This window comes from Thunnus thynnus, chromosome 19, assembly GCF_963924715.1.
Source record: "Thunnus thynnus chromosome 19, fThuThy2.1, whole genome shotgun sequence".
Taxonomy (NCBI): domain Eukaryota; kingdom Metazoa; phylum Chordata; class Actinopteri; order Scombriformes; family Scombridae; genus Thunnus; species Thunnus thynnus.
In genome coordinates this window covers 14,620,867-14,642,983 of record NC_089535.1, presented here as the reverse complement: position 1 = coordinate 14,642,983, position 22,117 = coordinate 14,620,867, and the positions used below count along the sequence as shown (strand labels likewise).

At 41.2% G+C, this 22,117-nt stretch overlaps 1 protein-coding gene across 5 annotated transcripts in view; it reads right to left on the bottom strand.

Moving 5' to 3' along the window:
- Positions 1-1,221: 1,221 nt before the first annotated feature.
- LOC137170365 (mediator of RNA polymerase II transcription subunit 13-like) overlaps positions 1,222-22,117 on the bottom strand; it is an 81,091-nt gene continuing 60,195 nt past the window's right edge. The window contains exons 5-31 of one of the 5 annotated variants that reach the window (XM_067573679.1): positions 19,132-19,277; positions 18,128-18,334; positions 17,068-17,232; positions 16,784-16,940; positions 16,567-16,671; positions 15,322-15,978; positions 14,773-14,986; positions 14,115-14,193; positions 13,878-13,999; positions 13,489-13,585; positions 13,071-13,288; positions 11,402-11,580; positions 10,170-11,098; positions 9,728-9,907; positions 9,346-9,575; positions 9,010-9,208; positions 8,329-8,617; positions 7,976-8,228; positions 7,659-7,847; positions 7,317-7,540; positions 7,079-7,221; positions 6,472-6,630; positions 5,935-6,099; positions 5,385-5,548; positions 3,922-4,086; positions 3,569-3,678; positions 1,222-3,050 (exon numbers count right to left, since the gene is read on the bottom strand). In XM_067573679.1, coding sequence (XP_067429780.1) covers positions 2,918-3,050; positions 3,569-3,678; positions 3,922-4,086; positions 5,385-5,548; positions 5,935-6,099; positions 6,472-6,630; positions 7,079-7,221; positions 7,317-7,540; positions 7,659-7,847; positions 7,976-8,228; positions 8,329-8,617; positions 9,010-9,208; positions 9,346-9,575; positions 9,728-9,907; positions 10,170-11,098; positions 11,402-11,580; positions 13,071-13,288; positions 13,489-13,585; positions 13,878-13,999; positions 14,115-14,193; positions 14,773-14,986; positions 15,322-15,978; positions 16,567-16,671; positions 16,784-16,940; positions 17,068-17,232; positions 18,128-18,334; positions 19,132-19,277 — 5,878 coding nt within the window. In that variant the 3' untranslated portion in view covers positions 1,222-2,917. The remainder of the gene's footprint in view (positions 3,051-3,568; positions 3,679-3,921; positions 4,087-5,384; positions 5,549-5,934; positions 6,100-6,471; positions 6,631-7,078; positions 7,222-7,316; positions 7,541-7,658; positions 7,848-7,975; positions 8,229-8,328; positions 8,618-9,009; positions 9,209-9,345; positions 9,576-9,727; positions 9,908-10,169; positions 11,099-11,401; positions 11,581-13,070; positions 13,289-13,488; positions 13,586-13,877; positions 14,000-14,114; positions 14,194-14,772; positions 14,987-15,321; positions 15,979-16,566; positions 16,672-16,783; positions 16,941-17,067; positions 17,233-18,127; positions 18,335-19,131; positions 19,278-22,117) is intronic. The other 4 variants (XM_067573681.1, XM_067573680.1, XM_067573682.1 and 1 more) reach the window with 4 other exon arrangements.

Below are 22,117 nucleotides of genomic sequence, written 5' to 3'. Positions count from 1 at the left end.
TGTCCTCACATATTTTAACTCCCCCACTACATCACACAAAAGGAGCATAGCTCTTACCTCCCCTCGAGAGGACATCCTTTAGAATGATTACATACACACAATGAACTAATTTAAATGCCCTTAACATTTGTTTGACAAATGCATTTACTATTTTTCATATATAGTCCTTCACAAACCCAACCTCCTCCCCCCAAAGATACAACACACACAAACAAACACACACACACACACACACACACACACACACACATACACACATTCACAGGAAGTTGACTCTCCTATATTTAATACTGTTTCTCATTTGGGACTAATTTTAAAATCATGTAACAGCTGAGTCTGACAGCACGCCTGTGAGTCCCTTAAAGGATAGGTTCACATTTTTTCCAAAAAAATTTTCCCCTCATTCTGTGAAAAAATACATTCCAAAGTTTATCTGAAGATAATATGAGGCTTCAGCAGTTTGAGTTAGTCAAATCAAGAGAGTATGTTTTTGTGTTTGTAGAACAAAATCCGCCCTTTGTATTTCCACAGTGTGTCTGTGCTGAGATACAGAGGGGATTCTGTATTAAAAAGGCTGTAACTTTGGGAGATATTTAGTTAATTTGTTTAACTCAGATGAATGAAGTCTAATATTAACTTCAGATAAACTTTCATTTAGTCTCTTAATGGCCAGTGTGAACAGGAGGAATGATTACAGCGAGCAAAAATACATTTTAATGTAGCTATGTGGACTTCGCTATTATTTTAAGACAGGCTTAAAAAGTTGTGAAACCGTCCTTTAAATCAAACATGCCACTGTGACATGAAGTTTCCAGGAGAACTTCAGTCCTGATGTTGGCTTCATTGGGAGCAAATACAGTATTAGACTAATGTGGCACTCCTTGTTTTGTGGCTTGGTGCCATTTCCTCACCCAGTTAGTTTTTTTTTAACACTGACTCATGCCAGCTGACAAGATAAGTGCAGGGTAGTTTAATCTAGAAGAATGCATCGTATTTTTACGCAATTATCATATGTTTTGAATAAAATAATAACATGAAAGTTAACCAGTAGTTTGCCTCTGAAATGTAGAAGTATGAAGTAAAATAAAATGGAAATACTAATCAAGAAAAAGTATCTAGAATTGTACATAAAGAGCAATACTGACTACCAAAATAAACTTTGACCAAAATTAAAAAGGAATATAACACAGTCTGTATTAAAAGAGAACACCGAACACAACATCATTTTCAAGAGTTTTAATAATTTACTAAAAAATAGTGTAAAAGTAACAGATATCTCCCACTAATGTGGATCTGTTTGATATTCAAAGTGATGACAGATGTAACAAATTTTTGCAAACTTGCCTTCATCTGTACATTTGTGTACACTTTACTTGGCAATTTAACCTCTTGGCTGGAATTAAATGAGTTTTGCACTGTATACTGTATATCAAAAAAGCTCACAGCAAAAAAATACTTTGATATGAATCACTTGAAAGTAAACCAACCAGCATGAAATGTACAGCTTTAAGAAATTCCAAAAACACAGCTGAAAAGTGTATATACAAGCATGCTAGGAATCTAACAAATAGCAGACTGAGGGAAGCGACGGGCCTTTCTAATGGTTTGCTTGACATCATTTAGGAGAGCCAATGAAATAAAGCATCATTCTTAAATATTTAATAACCTTGCAATGTTCAAATACCATGATCTTCTATTGCCTATTTCAAGTTTTTTAACAGAAGAGGAACATTTTATAAATATACAGTATACTGTATCTCCTGCATCAATTAGTTTAATTTAAACTCATTAAATAAAAAAGGCAAAATGTTCAGTATCTGTAGAAAATAAAAAAGAACAACTAAAATGCATTTTCTTTGATAAATGTTCATACTGTGTCCACTTCTAAAGAGATGGTTGTGCCCATCACCCTTATCATTAAGTGCCTGCATGGAAGAGGTAATATATATTTATGTATATACATATATATATCAAATTCTATGACATGATATAATTTGTATAAATATGGCATCTTTACAGTTGCATTAAAATGACAAATTTTATTTCAGATCCCGAGACTATTAACAGTCAATTGGGGAAAAAAAGGCCTTGTTTAAGTTTCTCATTTTCTTGTTTTAAATATTAAAAATAAGTCTCAATTCTTTGCAAATGTATGTCTTACATTATAAACAACACATCTGTCTTAACTGGTCAAATATTTTCCATCGTGTTCATATCTACAACACTTTGGAAGATGAGGAAAAAAAGTGCCATTATCAAATGCTCCCCCCTTTGGAGTAGATGAGGACGTTTGCCCCATTCAGAGTAAAGGTACAAGTTTCATTAACCAACCACAAGTCCCAAGAAGCTCAACAGTGCAGTTCTATACAAAAATGTAAAAACACCACTAATGTAATAATGCCATGTGTTTGTGGTGGCATGCCATTCTGCTGGTTGTATAATATGGAGTTATGTGGCCCTGCACGGATGTCCCTTTCTGCTTCTCTGTAAATGTCATCCACAGATGCTTCAAATGCCAGTAAGATGCCACCCATGTGGCACATAATACTATTTTGATCAGGAGAAAGTTAATATTGTGATATGTCAGTAAAATGGGCATAGTTGGATAGATCCATCTGTTTTCTCCATCAGAAAGCACCATAACTGGCACAGAACCAGTCCTGTACTGGGTTTGAACGGGCTCGTGGTTAACCGAAGTTTTCATTCAGAGCAATTCACTCTTCTTGTTCATTACATTCCAGGCATGGGAGAGTCTGATTTGCCCTGTCCTTTTATTTGGCCATTAAATCAACGGTCTATTGATTTAAAGTCTATCCAAAACAAGAGAAGAGCTCTGGTGCTCTCTGGTGCCCAGAAGGAGGAAGCGTAGGCACAGAGGAAATGAAGGTATAACGTCAGTCCTCTAGAGTCCAAAAAGCTAAAGCATGTTCAGGATGGCGTTGTACATTTGGATCAGTACAGCCAAGTGGACGGGCAAGCAGGACTGGCGGTCTTGGGTGGAAGGTGTACATGTCAGCCAGGAGAGGGCGTTGTACTGCTCCAATACAAACCTGTAAAAAAATATAATTTTAGTCTTTTAGAGCTTTTAAAGATATTTGAAATAATCTATATTTTATGTGTGCCAAAATCCATTTTTCACTTTCAATATTAATTCAGCTGAGTCACTCATTTTAATTAGTATTTGTTGAAAATTAATCACAATTATATAACATGTAATTACACTTAAAAAATGTTTTTTTTTTCACAATTTCTTAATGAGTTATTTATTGTTAATCATGACAATGATTAATAATCAACCATAAATATAAGTTTTATTGCTGTTATCGGAAACAACTCTTGTTATCTCTTATCAGTTATGATACATGTGTAAATACTGCTGATAATTTTTACTGATAAACAAGTAACATTAACACACACATGTCCTTAGCAATCATGCAATATTTATAAAAAAAAAAAAAGTTTTAAATACGTAGATCTCTGTGAACTACTTAAATAAAACCATTGGCCACAGACTTTGACTAGACGGCTTCAGGAGTTTAGACTCTGTTTTAACGTGTTGTGTACTTACCTGAGCACATCAGAGGTGGTCTTTGAGTCTAAGGGGTGAGGGGTCCTCTTGGTCTTGTCTGACACTAGCTCATCTGACTGGGCTATGGAGATGTGGTGGTGGAGAGAGGCCTGAAGTGAAGAAGCAAAGGGCACAATGTTTACACATGCTTGGCTGTAGTGAGCAGCTGTATCCCTCTTTAATGTTTAATCACACAATTAAAGCATTTCTGCATGAATTCTTGATCTAATCAGTAAATCAGCATGTCTTTTCATCTCTGTGCTTTTCTCTCCCTCTTGCTCAAATCAAATAAGTTTTACTGGCTTTTTCTCTCACAGAAACACACATACGAACACATGCAGTGCTTTGAGTACCTTGAGGAAAAGTGGACACTGGCTCTCAGCCTGTGGGCAGGAAGCCCAGAACCAGTGAGGAAGTCCATTCGCTTGTGCGGTGGAGACGTAGTAGCCCAGAGCCAGTGGCTGCTGCTTTAGCTCCTCTGGTGGATTGTCCCTGGACAGCAAGCGCTCTCCCTGGCTCTATACACACACAGGAGAAGGCCAGCAATTAATTACCACATTCAATGTGATCCTAACAAATCCCGGGCCATGGCCTACATTATTTATTCATCAATCTACATCCTACACTGCACTGCACTGTCGCAGTTAAACAAGAACAATTCAGTTGAAGAACCAGCTGGCAGGCAGGTATGTAAAAAAAATTAAATTAAACTGGTTCAAAAAGTTAATATTATCGTATATTTATGTAAAAGTGAAAGACATCCCCTGCAGATTAAGTTCAGAAATTGCTGCACCATACCTGCTTATTATTTGGTTTCCCGTGTTTTGAGTTGGTGTGCTTGAACCCAGAATTAATTTATGTCAAGTCAGATATTTCTAGGTTATAGTATGCAAACCTAGATCAAGATATGTAGCATAGTATAGTACAGTTTAGTTTTAAGGTTATACATACAGCTTTAATAAGAAAAATACTGTTTTTAACCAACAAACTCTCCTTTTGTGTTTTGTAATGAGTCAAGATTTCCTGGTAAAAAAAAGACTGTTTTTTGCAAAAAAAAAAACCAAAACCATAAATTTGCTTTCGTTCCCTCCAGGGAAAAGTGTAGCAATGATACACACAACACACACAGCTGATGTACACATGTGTAAAGGTCACAGCTACACTTTCCCACAGTTTGTCTGTACTACATGAAATGTGCTTTAACACGGCACAGGTTGTCAACACGCCTCTTCTCTCGTGCCTTCAAGACAAATTCCTCTGCTTCTGTTATACTTGGCAAAAATCTCTGAACTGATTGTTGTTTGATAATAGGATGTGTTGAGTGTCAATCAAGACTGCAGAGAAGTGGCCCCAATGCAAAAGGTCAAAATCAAATCTGAACCTGAAGAGGTATGCATTTCAGTTCCATCAAAACACCCCTTTAGTGCACAGAATTGTCCATAAGTCTTTAGTTATTTCAACACTGCCCAGCTTGATTAAATAGACAGATCAAAAAATCCAAACAAAATTATTCTAACAACCAGGTCAGATCTCTCTTCCTTCCTCTGCAGAGTGAAAGCAGCTCAATTTCCTTCTTTGAAAACAATGATTAAGTAGTAATGTTTTTTTCACATGTAGGGGCGTGAGGGCATGTAATTGTTTTTCCTTTGTAAGAGGGTGTCATTTGCTACAGCTGTGAGTCACTGTAGGTGGATTTCTTTCAGAAGAAACAAAACACCAGCACTCACAGAACTATAGTCTTCTGATTTATTGTGAACAAAAACGAACACTAGAAGCCATCATCAGTGTCATTTCTTCCTACTGGTGTCTGACTCACCCTGGTGTGCTGGAAATGTGATCCCATTCCCATCCCGGACGGAGAGCCAGGCGAGGGCACAGGAGAGGTGTTCGGGGGAGAGTGGAGGTTCCCTGTGATCAGCATCATGTCATGGCCAATGTCATTTTCCAGTTCATCAGCAAAGGGCAGGTCAAACATGTCATCTGAGGGATGAAACAGAAAGAAAACAAAGTTCTGAATGTCAGCACAGAATTTAAACTTTTATAATCAATGGCACCTCCAGTTTGGGGTATTACTACAAAGGGGCACGTTTTTACTAAAAAGGCACAATGTGGTCAAGATCTGGAAGTTAATCATTTTATGCACAAGCCATGTGTGACTGTGTGTTTTAGGACAAAGATGCCACCTTTTGGTGCAAAAAAGCCAGTGAATAAAGTGTGCACAAAACTAGAGTAGCCCTCTGCCTTAATTTGTAACTTATTTCAATATATCTATAACATTTTTAAATGAGAGTTTAGTTTTACCCATGTCTCAAGATGTAATCTTGTTGCTCTAGTATAACTGTTATGCTGCAAAAACTAATGGTTACCGTTGTTGTCCTCAGTAGGGTAGGAGCTCGGTGCCAACTGGGTGGTGGCAGAAGTTGGGAAGACTAGGATGTGTGTACAGGAAGCATCCTGAGGTGTGTTCAGCTGCGAGGTCTGCAAGTTCAGGGCGGTGCTGCGGCCAAACACTGACCCCATGGTCACTGCATCTAAGTACAAACATTCAACAATACAGCGAAGGTGAAGTGTCTATTTAAACATTAGTTTAAATTAGCTTTAAAATAGAAATGGTCCACATACTGTATATGTATAATAGCATAATTTATGTGATTATACATGTGTATTCATAATTACTGTATCACTATTTTTTAAGTTAATTTACACTTTTTCTTATCTGCCAAATCATATTTTGTACCTAATCTGTGTCTAAACTAAACTAAACTAAACTAAACTAAACTAAACTAAACTAAACTAAACTAAACTAAACTAAACTAAACTAAACTAAACTAAACTAAACTAAACTAAACTAAACATCCCCACTGTTGTAACTGTTTGACAGATGAATTAGACAGGCTACTAACCAGGCATGATCACCAAGGAGCCCTGCGGCTCCATGGCTACCAGGCAGGCGCTGAGAATAGTGGGGGAGTCAGCAGCTGAGATCCCACACATACGACAAGCCTCCCTCAGCTGGCGCCCTATTGAGTGGAGAGAGTGCTCCCCAAGGAGCGAGCTCCAGTCTAGTTGAGAGAGAGGATGGGAGGTGCATGTGTGAGAGGGAGAACAAGATCAAAGCAGAGAGGGATGGAGACATGAAAGGTGTTTTAGTGAATCATACAAGAGGGTGCTAAACAAAATTACAGGAATCCCCGCATCCATTTGAGCAGACAGACTTATAAGGTGTAAAGGACAACAGACAAACACAGTCCTTTGTACAGATTTTTCCAAATGAATGGGGGGACTGAGTTTGTGTTGAGATGTAAGACATATCTTTGTTAGTGTGGAGGCTTCACACTTACTCTAATTTATACCTTGCAGTATATCGGGGAAATTAAGTGATAATGATCATAAAGTAAAGCTTTATCCATTAGAAGGTAAGAAAAAAATATCTTGCAACAAATAGTACTGTATATTTCCTATGAACATGACTCCTAAGTTTTATTCACCAAGACAAGCTGAGTTACTCACCTTTGAGCTCTCCATGCCCCAGTCTGCCTAATCGACCAATCACAATCCTCCATGGCAGTGAGGTCATCTGGATGATGCCAATACACCACTCCCACAGCTTCTGTAGCCCCATCTTCCTGGCTGACACCTTCGGACGCCGTGCTCTGAAGTGAAAAAATAATGAAATACTTAAAGATGCATGAACATAATAAACGAAGAACAATTAAGAGAATTAAGTACATAAACAACTTTTCCACACCTGTTGGGTACATCAATGTTGATAATGCAGGTCTCCAAGAGCTCTCCTTGTTGGTCAGTACAGGACACCAGGATCCAGCGCTGGTCATGTGATAGGCAGTATCCAACAAAGAGCACATTGTATTTGGGAGGGATCTCTGCCCATATCTCTCCTGGTTCTGGCTGTTTGGGACGGGTTGGACCAAGGACAAATGGGGGACAGTACAGCTGCAGTGGGCTGGGATGCTGGAGGAGGAAATTCAAAGGCATCAGCAAGTATATTACAATGATTTTCAGTGTATGTGAATAAAAGAATATGATTGTGTACATCTAAATACATAATTTCATGAATTTCCATGCCTACCTCTGGACTCTTAAGCACAGAATTGACAGTGGACACTGGTCCAAAGCCGGTCAGGGACTTGATGTGTGTTTGCTGGGGCATCAGACGTCTGCATTGGGAGTAACAGGAGAAAGCCAGGGAGCGCAGGTGTTGAAGGTACAAATGGCTCTCCCCACTAGCAGGCTGGAGAAGGTACTGGCACGGCACCACCTAAAAGGAATGGAAGGAAAAGATGATGATCACAAGAGCAATGCAATGGTTCAGGCAAGTCTACTGTAATGCAACACAGATGAATTTTTGTTCAATCCTGCCCAGAATAAATCAAAGAATCTGCTTACCTGTAGCATCAGTGCAGGTCTCATGGTCTCAGGCAAAGTCTGTAGCATCTCTGTGTAGCAGCGAAGAAGCCCTAGTAGCCAAATGCTTCCTGCCTCTACATCGTCAGCCTCTTCTTCCTCTCCCCCTTCATTTCGTGTTCCACTTGAGCTGAGAAAAGCATCCACTATGTAAATGACGATAGCTGGTGGGTTGGTGTGGCTGTCCATTGACTCAGCCACAGTGGGGATGCCGATTCTGGATTGCTCTGCAGTGCTGAAAGAGAACAAGAGAAAAGTTGCTCTGTAATTGTACCTGTTCAAATGTGTGGAATGAAATTTGTGATGAGGTAATTCCTCAGTAATTTGTGTCTTACAGTTCAGGGTTTTCTGCTGGTGTGTTGGCTGGCGGTGTGGCACTAGAAGGCCCTTTAGACTCGCTGGTTCCTCCGTGGGTTGTCTCCCCTATTTGGCCTGAGGTTGCTCCAGTTGGGGTCGAAGCGTTTGCTGAACTGAGAGTCCCCGGTGCTGGTTCTGCATCAGTGGCCCAAGCTTGAGGCTGCCCAGCAGAGGCAGACTGGGTTGAGGATGTGGGGTTTATGGGAGGCTGGACTTTGGGAGGCAACAGAAGACTGCTGTCCAAAGGCAGGCCTGATAGCTGGGGACCTGCAAGAGAGATTATTGTACTTACAAATTATCCTAACCTGACGCGCCAGATGGTTTGTTACAAGGAACCATCTGAGAAGTTGGCCATAGAAACTGTTTGGAAAAGGGCAGGCACTTGCAAAAAATACTTGGCCGGTGATTGGATGAACCATCTGTCTATCAGCGTCTTAACTTGCGAGGCAGCTGTATTTGTGACACTTGGTCCAAACCACCAGTGGTTCAGATACAAGCACATAAAATGAAGCCTGACAAGATGAATTCTCGCATGATCTCCTGATGTTGTGATCTTGCGAATCCAGCTGCCTCGCAAGGTAAAAATAATCCATGAAGGATAATACATTCAGCAGTAACTGACATGGCCATACATATAATAAAAATGCAATTATTCTCACCTAGCTGCTGCTTGCAGGCATAAGCGTAAAGTTTAAGTTTTCTGAGGTTGTCGGTGTGTTGCTGTCCAGCCCAGGGTCCAGTCAACCACTGGTCCACGTCCAACTCCTCCAGCTTTTCTGGCTCCACCTCCTCCCCCACACGCACTATGCCATCCCTGGACACTTTGGCCAGAGGACGGTGCTTCCCAAGGCGGCATGTCTGTAAATGGGGTCATTCTCTCATTAGAAACACTTATGACATTAAATATTCACAATCTAGGCACAGTTTTAGTGTAATGTGATCCAAATATGCGATGAAATTCTACCAAGTTTCTGATTCAGAATCAAATCTCCTACCTCGTAAACAGCGCTGAGCTCCTGGAAGAATGCCCGGGCTGCAGCCAGCAGAGAAGGGCTATTGGGACACAGCACCAAATATGCCACATCCCTCTGCCCACCATAAGGCTCCAGCAGCAACTTCTCCCAGAAAGGCAATGCCAAAGGGGACAACGCTAAGAAGTCACGCTCCCGGTCATAACCGAGTAAAACTGTAGGGATGGGCAAGGGCTCCGGTGACTCCTCCGAACCTTAGACAAAAGCAAATTGTGAGCTTTTTAGTTGGCTACAGTCTAATGCCACTTTCTCTGTGCACTCCACACCATCACTTCAGACATTTACAGTACTACAAATAACATAAAAAATTGAGACAGGTAAAAACGGGAGGAATGTCTTGGCTAACCATAGGAGCCCCTTCCAGCCATCTTATGGAACTGCTGCCAGGTGAGTGGACCCTGAACATGCTGGATGTTTTCCCAGGTCCGCCCTGTTCTCTTCTTCTGGATGGCATCCTGCAGGAAAGGCTGCAGTGAAAGCAGCATACGAACCATATCTTGGGACGACAACATGCTCATGTCCACCACTGTAGAGATAAGCAGACAACCACACACACAAGAAGGATACATGAGCATAAATAAACAAACATAATACACATCAATATACAATTTAGATCACATAAATGAAGTTGTGCAGGTGTAAAAATAATATTTCCACCAAAGTCTTTCTGATCTGTGAAGTAGAACTTAATTTATGAGAGTTTATCACATACTGTGTGCTATCCAAAGGATGCGCTGCATTTCATATCATTTAAATCCTTTATTTAGCAGCCAAATCATGCTTCTTACCATTAGTATGAGGCCAGGAGTGAAGAGCTGTACTTCTGACAACAGCTGGATCTACTTTCCCTCCTGTGGGATTATCCACATACTGCAGCCCCTGTTCCAGAGCATTGTAACACTCCACACAGGCATCGCTCCCATCTGCCCACTGCTTTTCAGACATCCAGCTTTGGAGCAGTGCCCCCTTGCGGCCATGGCAGGAACAGCTTATAGGGAGATGCAGTGATGCCAAGGAAGAAATGGGCTGGGAGCACTGTTCCTGTAGGAGGATCATGACTGACGGAGAGGCAGGAGCTGCGTCCTGGGGCCGCTTGGCTCTTGGGTCTCCCATAGTTGGGTCCCGCCGGCAAAGAGCCAGCCTCCTCTCAGCCGCCCGTCCCACCTCAGAGGAGCGACCATAAATATCCAGCTCGTCTTCAAGGAAGAGGCCTGTACCGTGGGCCAAACGCCTGTTCACAATGGCACTGAAGCCACACATACAGCGGTATTGATCCTCACAGGTGGAATCAGGGATGTACACCCCCACATCTGCTCCTTTGACATTCATATTGCAGGCACAGATACAGCAGCTGTCAAAGTTGCGATCCTTGAAAACATTGAGGACGGAGTCTGAGAGCAGGAGGATAGCGTACAGGCTGTGGGCCTCAGGTAAGGAGGGTCCTGGCCGAGCTAGGGGTTCTACTGAGCTAAGAGGCAGGCTGGTGGAGGGGGTGGAGACTGGTGAGCTAAGCTCAGTACCATCCTGCTTCACTGAACCTTGCCCAGAGCTTGCAGTGTTAATACCCCTTGGTGTACGCGGAGTGCGTGGAGTGGGCACAGAGAAACGAGGAGTGGCAGGAGAGGGGAGGATGCCAACAGTGGTGCTCACAGAAGCAGTGGTGGCACTCATCTGGCCATACTCCTGGTCCGTGAGGGTGTTGACACTGGGGACGTTTCTGGAAAACACACATATTGGAGGAAACAAAAACAAATAGTGAGATTACTCTGTCTGGGCAGCAGCTCTTTATGGTCATGCTGCTCCTTAAACACAAACAGAGCACAATCCTTTGAACTAACACTACCATCCTTAGAGCACTGCACTCTTTCTAGTGAGGTCTAAAAGTCAACCTCACACTTCAGAAACACCAGCACAACATTTTAAAAATCTTAAATAAAAGCTTTGAAATAAAGACATGATTAAACTTCATTAACATCAAAGATCTATTGGTCACAAATGCTTGTCATAGCTGACTACTCACGTGTATCCATCCCTGATGAAAGTGGTGTTCTGAGGATGCATGACCGTGGGGAAATGCTCCATTTTGGGCATGAGAGCCCAGGATGGACGGTAGAAGCATTGCTCAGGAATCTTGAGTGGTGGTAGACTCTGGCTAGGTAGGCAGGAAAGTGGAGCAAACATGGAAGAGCCTATCTGTGGCTGGACAGAGAGTAGTAGTAGTTAGTAACAAAGAGACACATTTCATTGTACTGAGTGGAAATAATCAGGTAGGAGTCCATAATAATTCTTGAGATTATGTTTCATATATGTATCTTGTAAGTGTGCCTGACAAGAATGAAGGTACAGAGGTACAGAGTAAACCATGTAGAATTTAATAAACAATTATTGGGGATAACCTAGAGAGAGGTTAGAGAGGAGGCAATATTATTGGGTCTATCTCCCAGTGCTAGTTAGTTAGTTGGTTGGTTAGTTGTTAAACTATTCCAAAGTATTTTGGACTGTCTTGTTAAAGATTTTGTGAGTTATTGAATGAGGCCATTGTCCTCCATTTCCTGAACTCAGTTTTAAAAATGGTTCCTTTCTCCCTGACACATTGTAATCCAATGGGAGGCCTTTTCTACATTATTGAGCTGTGGTGGAGGTAGTGGTACTGAACACAAGAAAGTTATTAGTAGAGGTTACTTAAAAAGTTACTTTGTGGTACATTTATGTGTGCTTGAAGTTAAGGAGACTAATTACCATTACCATTACACCATAAGCAGCCTGTGCCACTGACACAAAGCATGATCCAATGGATTTAATGCCATATTTTAATATATTTTATTTTATTTTTTATCAAAGTACCATAAAAGAAATCAAGATCTGCTCGACCAGGCAACATTCATAGTTTATTAAAGTTGTTGTGATCATGTGCCCACTGCAGCCTTCTTATTGTTAGCAAATCACATTGAAATCTGTAATTCCTGTTAGCTTCAAAAAGTCTGGCTAACCATCTCTGACATGTTTCATTTACAACATGATCATCCCCAAATGAATTAGCACTGAATAGATGTTTATTATTTACCACATCATATTCAGAGGCAGCAGCACAATACAATGAAAATCTATTACATCTGGAGCCAGCACTCGGTTGTCATCAAGTCACTTCAGATCCCATCTATTCTAATGTTAAATTGAACCTTTCAATCCTGTTTGCATGTTTTACATGTTGAGTTGCACTGACGATACTTGTTGTTTGAAGGAGCTGGGTGTTTGTGTTAATGAACAGATGCACCAAAAAGTGGCCACTAAGTGCATTCTGCTATAATTAGCATTTCCCAGCGCACGATGCCCGCAGTCAGTGCAGATGTCTGACTCACAACACAGAGATAGTTAATTAGTGAGCTACAGGTATTACTGAAACAATTCCAACATGATATGTAAGCCTGACCAGCTGCTGAGTAGCTGACTGCCAGTTAGTCAACACTTCCTTATATTAACTTCCCCTTGATGCCAGAATTTGAAGTGGATTTCAGTGATTTATTAAAGTCATTAAAGAGTCCAAGTCACCCTATTCACATACTTAGGTGAATATTTTTCACTTCACACTTACACTGCTTACAAATACACTGCTGTATTTGCTGTTAATCAGGTACCAATTCAGAATGTCTATTGACCTTCTTTGACAACAAAGCCATGTTTCTCCTCACCTTGAAATCCTCCTGCCTGGGACTGATCATGTCCTCTTCCATCTCCATCCTGTATTCAGTAAGCTGGGCGGAGGCTAAAGGCGGAAGGTGGTCAGCTGCTCCGCTCGGTGCAGGGGGCTCTTGGCTCGGGGTGTCACGATACGTCATGATGGGAGAGAAGGCTGGATGCTGCTCTAGAGAAGGTGGGGTGGGGAACATCCGCTGGAGGTCTGCTACTGCTGAAAGGAGACAGAAATGGTGAAAGAGACAGAGAGAGGAAGAGGAGAAGGAGAGACAAAACATTTTAGTTTAAGGAAATTATAATTGCAACAACCCCAAAAAAGTATAAATGCAGCAACAACTATACATGAAAGCAGTAGATAGATATTAATGTATTTCATTGAGATTTTAAAACTAAATATTCATCAAAGTGACTCACTTGATGGATAAGGTACTGCAACTCTCCCTTCCTTCCCCAGAGGGCGATCTTCTGTCGATACTGGTAGCTTGGTTGAGTGCTGGTTGGGGTAAACAGTCTACAAATTATTACACATAAGATTAGAGGATCAGTTTTATTAATTACAATATTTTGTGCTTCTGAATATTGAAGCATACATCATACTGAATGATGGGAGAATTATACTAAGAGCTGATATTAGTGCCTCTAGTGTTTCCACAAAATGTTTTAGTGGAAAAATTGTTGCTTTTCCCACAAGCTAATTAGTTTTACTAGAAATTCAATTATAGAATAGACAGGGGATACAGTACATCCTGCATGTGATATGTTTGGTAAAATATAAATGAAATATATAAACCATGATGCCTCACCCCTAGCTCCTCCTCATCTTCATCAAATATGTTGTCCAGATCAGAGATGTTGACTACCAGGTCTTTTTCTCTGGTCAGAGAAGGATTAGCTTTGGCAGCTCCGTCATCCTGACTTGATTCATCTAAAACACACAAACAACTTTAGGCCAATGGCTCAAAAAATAATATATACTGTATGATGTATACTGTATACTGTAGAGTATGCATATGATGTTGAAGGTGAAGGCTATGTCCCACCTGATTTTGGAGCGGAGTTAAAAATGGACATGGCGTCTTTCCCATCAGGCAGCGCGCCATTACTGGTGATTTCCTCTCCCTGGTGGATGGATTAGAATAAAATAAGAATATTCATAGTTTAATTCCAGATTAATTTTGCAAAATAAAAAGTGAAAAGCTCCCGTTTTTACAGAAAGATTATGCGAATAATGTGTCACATGCTGTTAGTGTTAGCGCATAAGCTTAGTGATGAAAAAAGCCTTTTGTGCACAAAATGTTCCATAAGGAACCAAGTGTCACTTTTTGTGCCATGGAATGGATTTCATGCCACAAAATTATGAATCATTTCACCATTTGGTGTTGAGCATGTAGTGTATAATGGGTTTCTAGAGCTTATTTAGAGCTTGCTGAAAACAGCTGCCTGTTGATGAGAGTGATGAGAGTGAATGAATAAGAACTGCCAGAAACCAAAACAATGAGAAAGACACAATAAAACTTAATAGAGTGGAGAGAAACTGCAGAGTCGAGTGATAATTCTCTGCAGGTTCATCACAATGAGCAACCCCCTCACAAAGAAGTAGTCATGTGATACATTGTTGTTATAAAAATATTGATTCTAGTCATTAAGTTTTTCTGAATCTTTACTATTACTGCATTGTGTTTTAAATTGTGTGTGTACCTTGGCCTTCTTGCTGGGTTCTCGTCCTTGACTCTTTAATCTCTTGGAAGTGGAGAAAGTGTACTCAATGTCTCCTTCCTTAAAGTCGTAGGGATCATCCCCAGGCTCCCGCAGTGCCTCCACAACTGGCTGCTGGAACAAACCCAAAGTTTGGACGTGGTCCCTCACCCTCTCCTCGGAGATTTTAAATCTCTTGTGAGTCTGTGTGTATAGTCTGGAGGAGACGAAGAGACAAATGCAATCAATTAATGTGCAGTGGTGGTAGCGTTTAATCCTTCTTTTGTGTCCTCATATCGCATATCTAATCTCATATCTCTAGGATAACCCACATGCTTTCATTGGATGTGTCACAGTGTAGCTCCAGCACTACCTGACAAACATAATAAATACCCCCAAATCCCCCACACTGTTGATGTTTTATGTCTACTATGATTCTGGCCTAGGCAGCACTGTGTCAAATATTTGCAGAAGCCTTATAATCTGCCTTTACTCTATGCAATCACCCTCCTCACTGCACCTAACATTGCTGCTATTGTGTATCTCCCCTACCTCTTTAGCGGAGTTCCCTCAGTGGCTGTGTCCACCTTCACTTCCTCTAATTTATCAATGGGGAGTTCTGCAGGTCTGCAGTCAGTCTTATCAGACCTGGGAGTTCTGAAGCCTCTCCACCAGCCAGCCCCGTTCTCCCTCAGCCTCAGCAGAGCTGTATACACAGCTGTCTCGCTGGTAATCACCCCCAGCCCTGAAGCCCCGTCCGGACAGACATGCATATCCACAGGCCCATCCAGGACCTCTGGGTCCTGCACCCGGGGATGTGGGCTGAGTGTGGGAGGAAGCGGAGACATTGGCGAAAGGAGGAGGGACTCTGGAGCTTTCCTGCCATTGGAGAGAGGCTTAGGATATTTGCAGTTCGCCAGCGTAGCCAGAGGTTCCAAGGGTGGCTCCAGCGCCACAAGATCACCGAGCTGAGGCCCTCCTGGTGAGTCCTGTTCCAGAGGGGTCTCCTGCGTGACAGATACACGGTGGTGGAAGGGGATCATGGCTGGCCTCTTGGACTGTTTGTCAGCCTTCTCTGTCTTGTCACTGGTCTTGTGTTTGGGCAGGGAGGGAGGGTATAATGATGGGCCAGAGGACTGAGTGGTATTGGCACTAGTCTGGGGGTTGGCAGTGGACGTGGTCGTCATATTCAACTTCTGCTGCTTCAACCTGCAACAAAGTCAAGTAGATTAAAATCAGAAAAAGCAATCAAATGAAAACCCTCTAAATAACCTGTTTTATGGTAATATATTATATACTGTAACACTTGTTTAATGACACTTCTTCATTATTTCTCTCCCAGAAAAGCAAACTATTAGCTGATTACATTATTATAGAGATGTTGCTTTAATCTCAAAATAGTCTTTGAGCTGCCAAAGCTCACTCATTTTTTATTTTCCCCTCTTTTAAAGCCCCATTTATTGTATCACAATTCAGCCAGCAAGACCTTTTCAGACAGCTGTAATGTTTCTGAGATAAAAGGTTTTTATTTGCTACACAGCAGCATCTCTTTTCTGATGAACATGATTTTACTTACTGTGATATGACATTTGTAGGACATTAAAACTGCATTAATTACAGTATATTAATACTATTGACTTTTTTTGCATACTATATTGTATTTTGACTTAGGTTTGAAAATTTCCTGAACAAAGTAATAATTGCAAATATTTAAATATGTTTTTTTGTAATAAACATGAAAACAAGGCCAGTAAAACGCTGGACATATTGAACAGCTTGAGTGCAGCTCTGTGGTACCTGGAGCAGCTGCAGGGCGCTCTCGCTCCCAGATCGTTGAAGTCCCACGTGGATACTCCATTTGGCACTTCCTTCTTGGGCGTCACGTCAGTTGGCTGATTCCGTCTGCAGGGAAGAAACATATCCATGAGGGCGCCAGCTCAGTTGCATCACTGCACTTCAATAATAATCACAGCAAACAGGGGAAACAGACGCAGAGATGGTAATAGTAACTTACACATGCTGAGGCTGGTTGAGATAGCACTCCCTCCAGGCCTGATGGACCACATGGCAAGTCAGCTTCTTCACAGAATGCTTTGGGCTGATGCTGGTGACCCCCATGCTGCTGTCTGGTGTTGGGACACTGGAGACGGAAGTCACAAAGCCACTGTCCGCTGGAAAGATGGAGGGGAAATAAACATTTATTTTATTTATTCAGTGTTCAGTGATCTGTTACATAGTTTAAATGGATGTAGTTCAGACTGTGCAACTAATTCTCTGTACGTTGTGTGTATTTGTTACCTGAGCAGGGCTGCTCTGGTGACGTTGGCGGTGTGAGGGGCACACTGCAGTGGTTCTGCTCTCTGGTGAGACCCTGAGCTGCAGGAACAGGTGGAGGCTGCTCCACTGGCAGGTCCCCCTGGGCAATCAGCACAAAAGCAGCTGGGTAGGTCATCCTTACTCCACCTGAGAAGATGAAAAAAAGGACATTATATACTGTTACGATACAACAGAACGGCCGCTGCTCATTTGTAACTGCAAAGATTATTGGACCTGTCAAAACTGAGACTCAGTTAAAACAGTAATTATATTTTTTATTATGTAATATCCAATTTGAGTGGAGAAAATGATACATGTCCCAGTAGCCTGGATATGCATTGTACTTGCTCCTTATCAATTAATAAAATCACACACGTTCACACACATTGCTCAAATGAAACATATCATCTGAAATCCTTTTACATTCACTTGTTCACTATCATTTCAGGCAGCCAAGACTAGACAAGGTTTCCTCTTTAGATGCCACTGGTATCCATAGGAGTTTTGATTATAATCAGGTCAAACCAGCGCTGTGGGATCAGACTGATTAGACAAAGCTGTTAAGAGTAACTCCCTGGAGCTTTTACCCCATCTTCTCTATCTTAACTTTCTGTCTTCCCCCCTCTCTCCTCTCCTCCCTTCAGCTAATTCCCTCTTTTGTGCTAAAAGATTGTGAAGATCGTTGCAGCCAAAATGTTCTTCACTAACATCTGATATTACCAAAGCTCAAACTACCTAGGAGTCTACATGGAGGCTGAGGGTAATCAATGTGATGTTGCTCCCTCACTCTTTGCTCTAGTAGAGCAACATCACTGTGGTCTAATGTTTTTTATTGCTGTTCTCATGCTAAAAAGATCTCCAGCGTGCTTAACTATGTACTGCTATGCAATAATTTCATGTGCAGAAGCTAATTTTGAGTTTGGACTGACTCCACAGCAAATTTCTAAATACTGGGTGAGCTAAGATGTTCCCACAAAGCAGTAAATTCTGGCATTTTTCACATTCCACATTGTTTTAAATGCACCAAACACTTTTTCCATACCTACGATGACCTCCACCGCCACGTGACAGTTGCGATCGTAGACCTGGCTCGCTTCATCTTTTTCCTTCTCTCCACTTCCCTCTTTCTGCTGAAGTACCATGGGATAGAAGTAGCTCCACTCCTCCATCAGCTTCCGTGTCGCTGGGTCACTCATCTTGTAGGCCTGGCCTGTTAGAGTGCCGCTCAGACCGTACGGGCTCAGGATCACTGCAGACGGATAAAACAGATATGAAGTGAGTTGTGAAAGATGTGAAAGATTATTTTGTTGATTTTATTTGTTGATTTATTTTAAGATTTTTTTCTTTATTTCTTCATTGCATTGACCTTAATCTAATTTGTAATGTAATGTCTAATTTGCACTGTGTATTTTGTGTTTTATGTAAGTGAAGCACTTACTGTACTTAAGTGTAATTTTGAGGTACTTTTACTTTACTTAAGTATTTCAAATTCATGCTATTTTATACTTCTACTCCACTATAGTTCAGAGGAAAATATTGTACTTTTTACTCTGCATTTATTTAGCAGCTATGGTTACTTTCAGTAAAATGTCACAGTATATCATACAGTTAAAATTACACATTCATGCATCTGCTACATATCAGCAATATAATATGAAATAGTGTAACATTCTCAGGGACTATTTTTCTGCATTGAGTACTTTTACTTTTGATACTTTTGAGTACATTTTGGTAATAATATTTTTACTCAAGTAACATTTTCAACTTGTAATGGAGTTTTCTTAAAGTGTGGTATTGCTACATTTACTTGAGTAAAGAATCTGAAAATTTCCTCAACCGCTGCCGATCTACCATGATCATGTCCATATTCTGGTTAGTGTGTTCATTTAAGTGAGAACTGCTTGTATTGTACATAATCATCATTTACATAATACATTTCTAGTTGTACTTCATTGTCATTGTTGGATAGATGCTTACATGAATTGTGTTTTGTTCTGTGTGTATATGCCATAGAAAAACAAACAAACAATGGTTTTGTATTTTTACCTTGTACTGGTGTGATGGAGGTCTGTGCAAGGCGGATGTGGTTTTCTGTGATGTGGTACGCAGGCTGGTGCTGGGCAATCTCCACACTTGTGCACACGTTGCTCTCCCCATGGAGGAAGAAGGAGAAGGAGCATGACAAGTGTTCACTGGGGAAAGAAGGCAGCAGAGGTTTAGACCATGAGACCGCAGATAGGGAAAAACAGCACAGAAATGTGGTGAGTGTGTGTACAGTAAGCTGATCATAGAAACATGTGTGCAAAATCTTCACTGTGAGCGTCAGCTTGTACTCCCCATGAAAATTTAATTGATTGCCAGTACGAGTTTGCATGCTCTGAACTCAAAAACAGACACTTCTTTCTTGTCCATTTCAATTAAATGTACATGTACCTAAACAACTGTTGACATAATTAAATTGCGATTTAAATTGAATTGAAATTAAATTCAATTATGTTAAATTTGAGATTAAATAAACCCATAAATCACATCTATTGAAAAACAAATGTACAACATGAATACTCTGGTCTTTTAGGCAGCAGCATGACAGATGATGAGTGCTTTTCTCCAAACAGTAATTTAGAGAACACACTCAGAATGTGTCTTTGTGAAAGCCTTGCTGAGCTCTACCTACATTGATCAACTTCATCGTTTCCCACATAGGCTCCTTATTGCAGGTATAAATCCTCATTTGCTTATGACTGATTGTCATGGCTACATGTTTACATATGCGGCGCTCTCTTTATTACGCAGCCCAGGCATAGTTCATCATGCATAGCTTTTTTTTAATCACAGAGGGGTAATTGTTGGGGCCTTGTTGCAATCTATATACCAGTGGGCGGGCTGGACATCATTAATACCAAGACGGCTTCACTGATGTATATTTTTAATCTATAAAGCTCCTTACTACCTTGGTATATATCAGACTGACAATAAAGTCAGCAGGTACTGTAATGTCCTTGTGATTACCCTGCTGCCTATGCAATATCTCCTTTGCCCTGAGGGAGCTAGACCTCTATTTGAGCCTTAATGGATCATCAAATTCAATAAAATGGCCAGTTCCACAGTCACTCATGGGCAGAACTAAACACAGTCTTAAGGGAGCCCAATACTGTGGCGTGGACCATGATAGCCTCCAGATGGCGCTGAGTGCACCCAAAGAGAGCAAGAGGCCAATTTCTCTGCTTCATAAACATCCCTGATGCTCCTTGAGGAAAAACATACCATCATAACAGCAGGTGGTTTGAACACAGTTCTGCACAATCACAGGAGGAAGAGCAGCGGCATACATATGCATGCAACAAACAGGCACAGGAGCATGTCGCCTTCACACTTATAGTACAAGCACGCACACACACTCTCGCAAGCACTATTCCGTCATCTCCACAATTCACATCTCCACAGTACATGAGTCGAAATGCTTTCAATGTCACTGCCCTCCAACATTGTCCTCAGTGCATCATTACACCATATGAGGAGCTATATATAGCTGCATGGGGAAGCTCAGTGGAAACAGGAGTACAGTTAACTGTCATGCGCATGTGCATGAACAACAAATATTTACATTTAAGGAACTTTAGGATTACCACATGCTCAAATTATCTTCTGACTGTGTTTAATTCTTTATTCTTAAATCATAAATAAATGTGATTCAGGGTGCCTAAGACAAACAACTTTTTTTTAAGGTTTTTTCTAATTGGCTGATTGACTGATTGACTGATTGATTTGATATATTTCACTATGTCACACTTCCTGTTCTGCCTGCCTGCACTACAATCATAATGTAACAGACCTCCACAGATTAAATAAGGCCGGGAAATGAAGCATCCATTCAATTTTATTTCCTTCTCATGGTGATAATTCTGTTTATATTGTTATTAAATATTTTTATGAGGTGTGTGTGCACACTGATCGGGACTGATGCGTGTACAAAAATACGACTTCCTCAAAACCCCTCATAAAACGGCAACTCCGACCAAAGAGCAGGGAATTACTGTTGGAAATCAACTCTGCTCCCTTTGTATCTTTATCTCATGTTCTCCATCTTATAATCAGACACGTAGCAACAGAGTTAGTGGCTGGATATGTTTGATATTTCAGCTGGAATTACAGTGTGCTGATAAGGCGTTGTTCACCTTTGTACTGTCAGTTAATTCTACCTGATATATATATGTTGTTATAAAGCAAAGCTCCTGGTGAAAATGATTACAGATGTTTAATATTGTAAGAACTAATTATGACTCTCAATCTATTACATTATTATAACTGCAATAATGTGCAGGAATGAGCAGAACTACAAAAAGAGCATCAAACTGTAGGCTGACACAGCTGGGAGATTGATGCTCCCTGTCCTTTTACAAAGGGCATTTTCCTGCACAGTAAGCGGGTGTGAGTGTGTGGACACACAGGGCTTCTTGCATCCTCGGGGACATTTGTGCAGTCGGCAAAGCGCGCGCATGCGTGTGTGTATGTGTGTGTGTGTGGGAACAGTGGACAGAGATGTGAGGCAGCTGTGTATGCTGGGCTGTATGAGTACAGGTATTAATAAATGAAGAGGAGTGATGGCTGAGACTTGCCTCAGGGCTGACAGTACTGGAGAGAGATGGAGAGAGGAGACGGAGAGAAAGAAAGGGGAGTGAGTAGGGGGCTGTGAAAAAGAAGTGAGAGTGAAGAGAAAGAGAGGAGGAAGAACAGAGTAGAAAGAAAGACAGGAATGGTGGAAGAGGGAGAGAGAGAGTGAGCACTAGAGGTAGAAAAATTAAGCAAACGCATGAATCAGACTGACACGAAGAGGGAAGATAGGAAGGTAGGGAGGAAATATGGAGGACAAGGAAAGAAAGATACAGTATAAAATGAGGAGTGAGAGCAGAACGAGAGTGAGAGAAAGAGGAGGAGGTGAATAATTCAGTGCCACGCACTGCAATTGCTGCACACATATCGATGAGATCAGAGTTTTAATGGGTGGCTACTGAGCACAATTTTATGGTGAAAT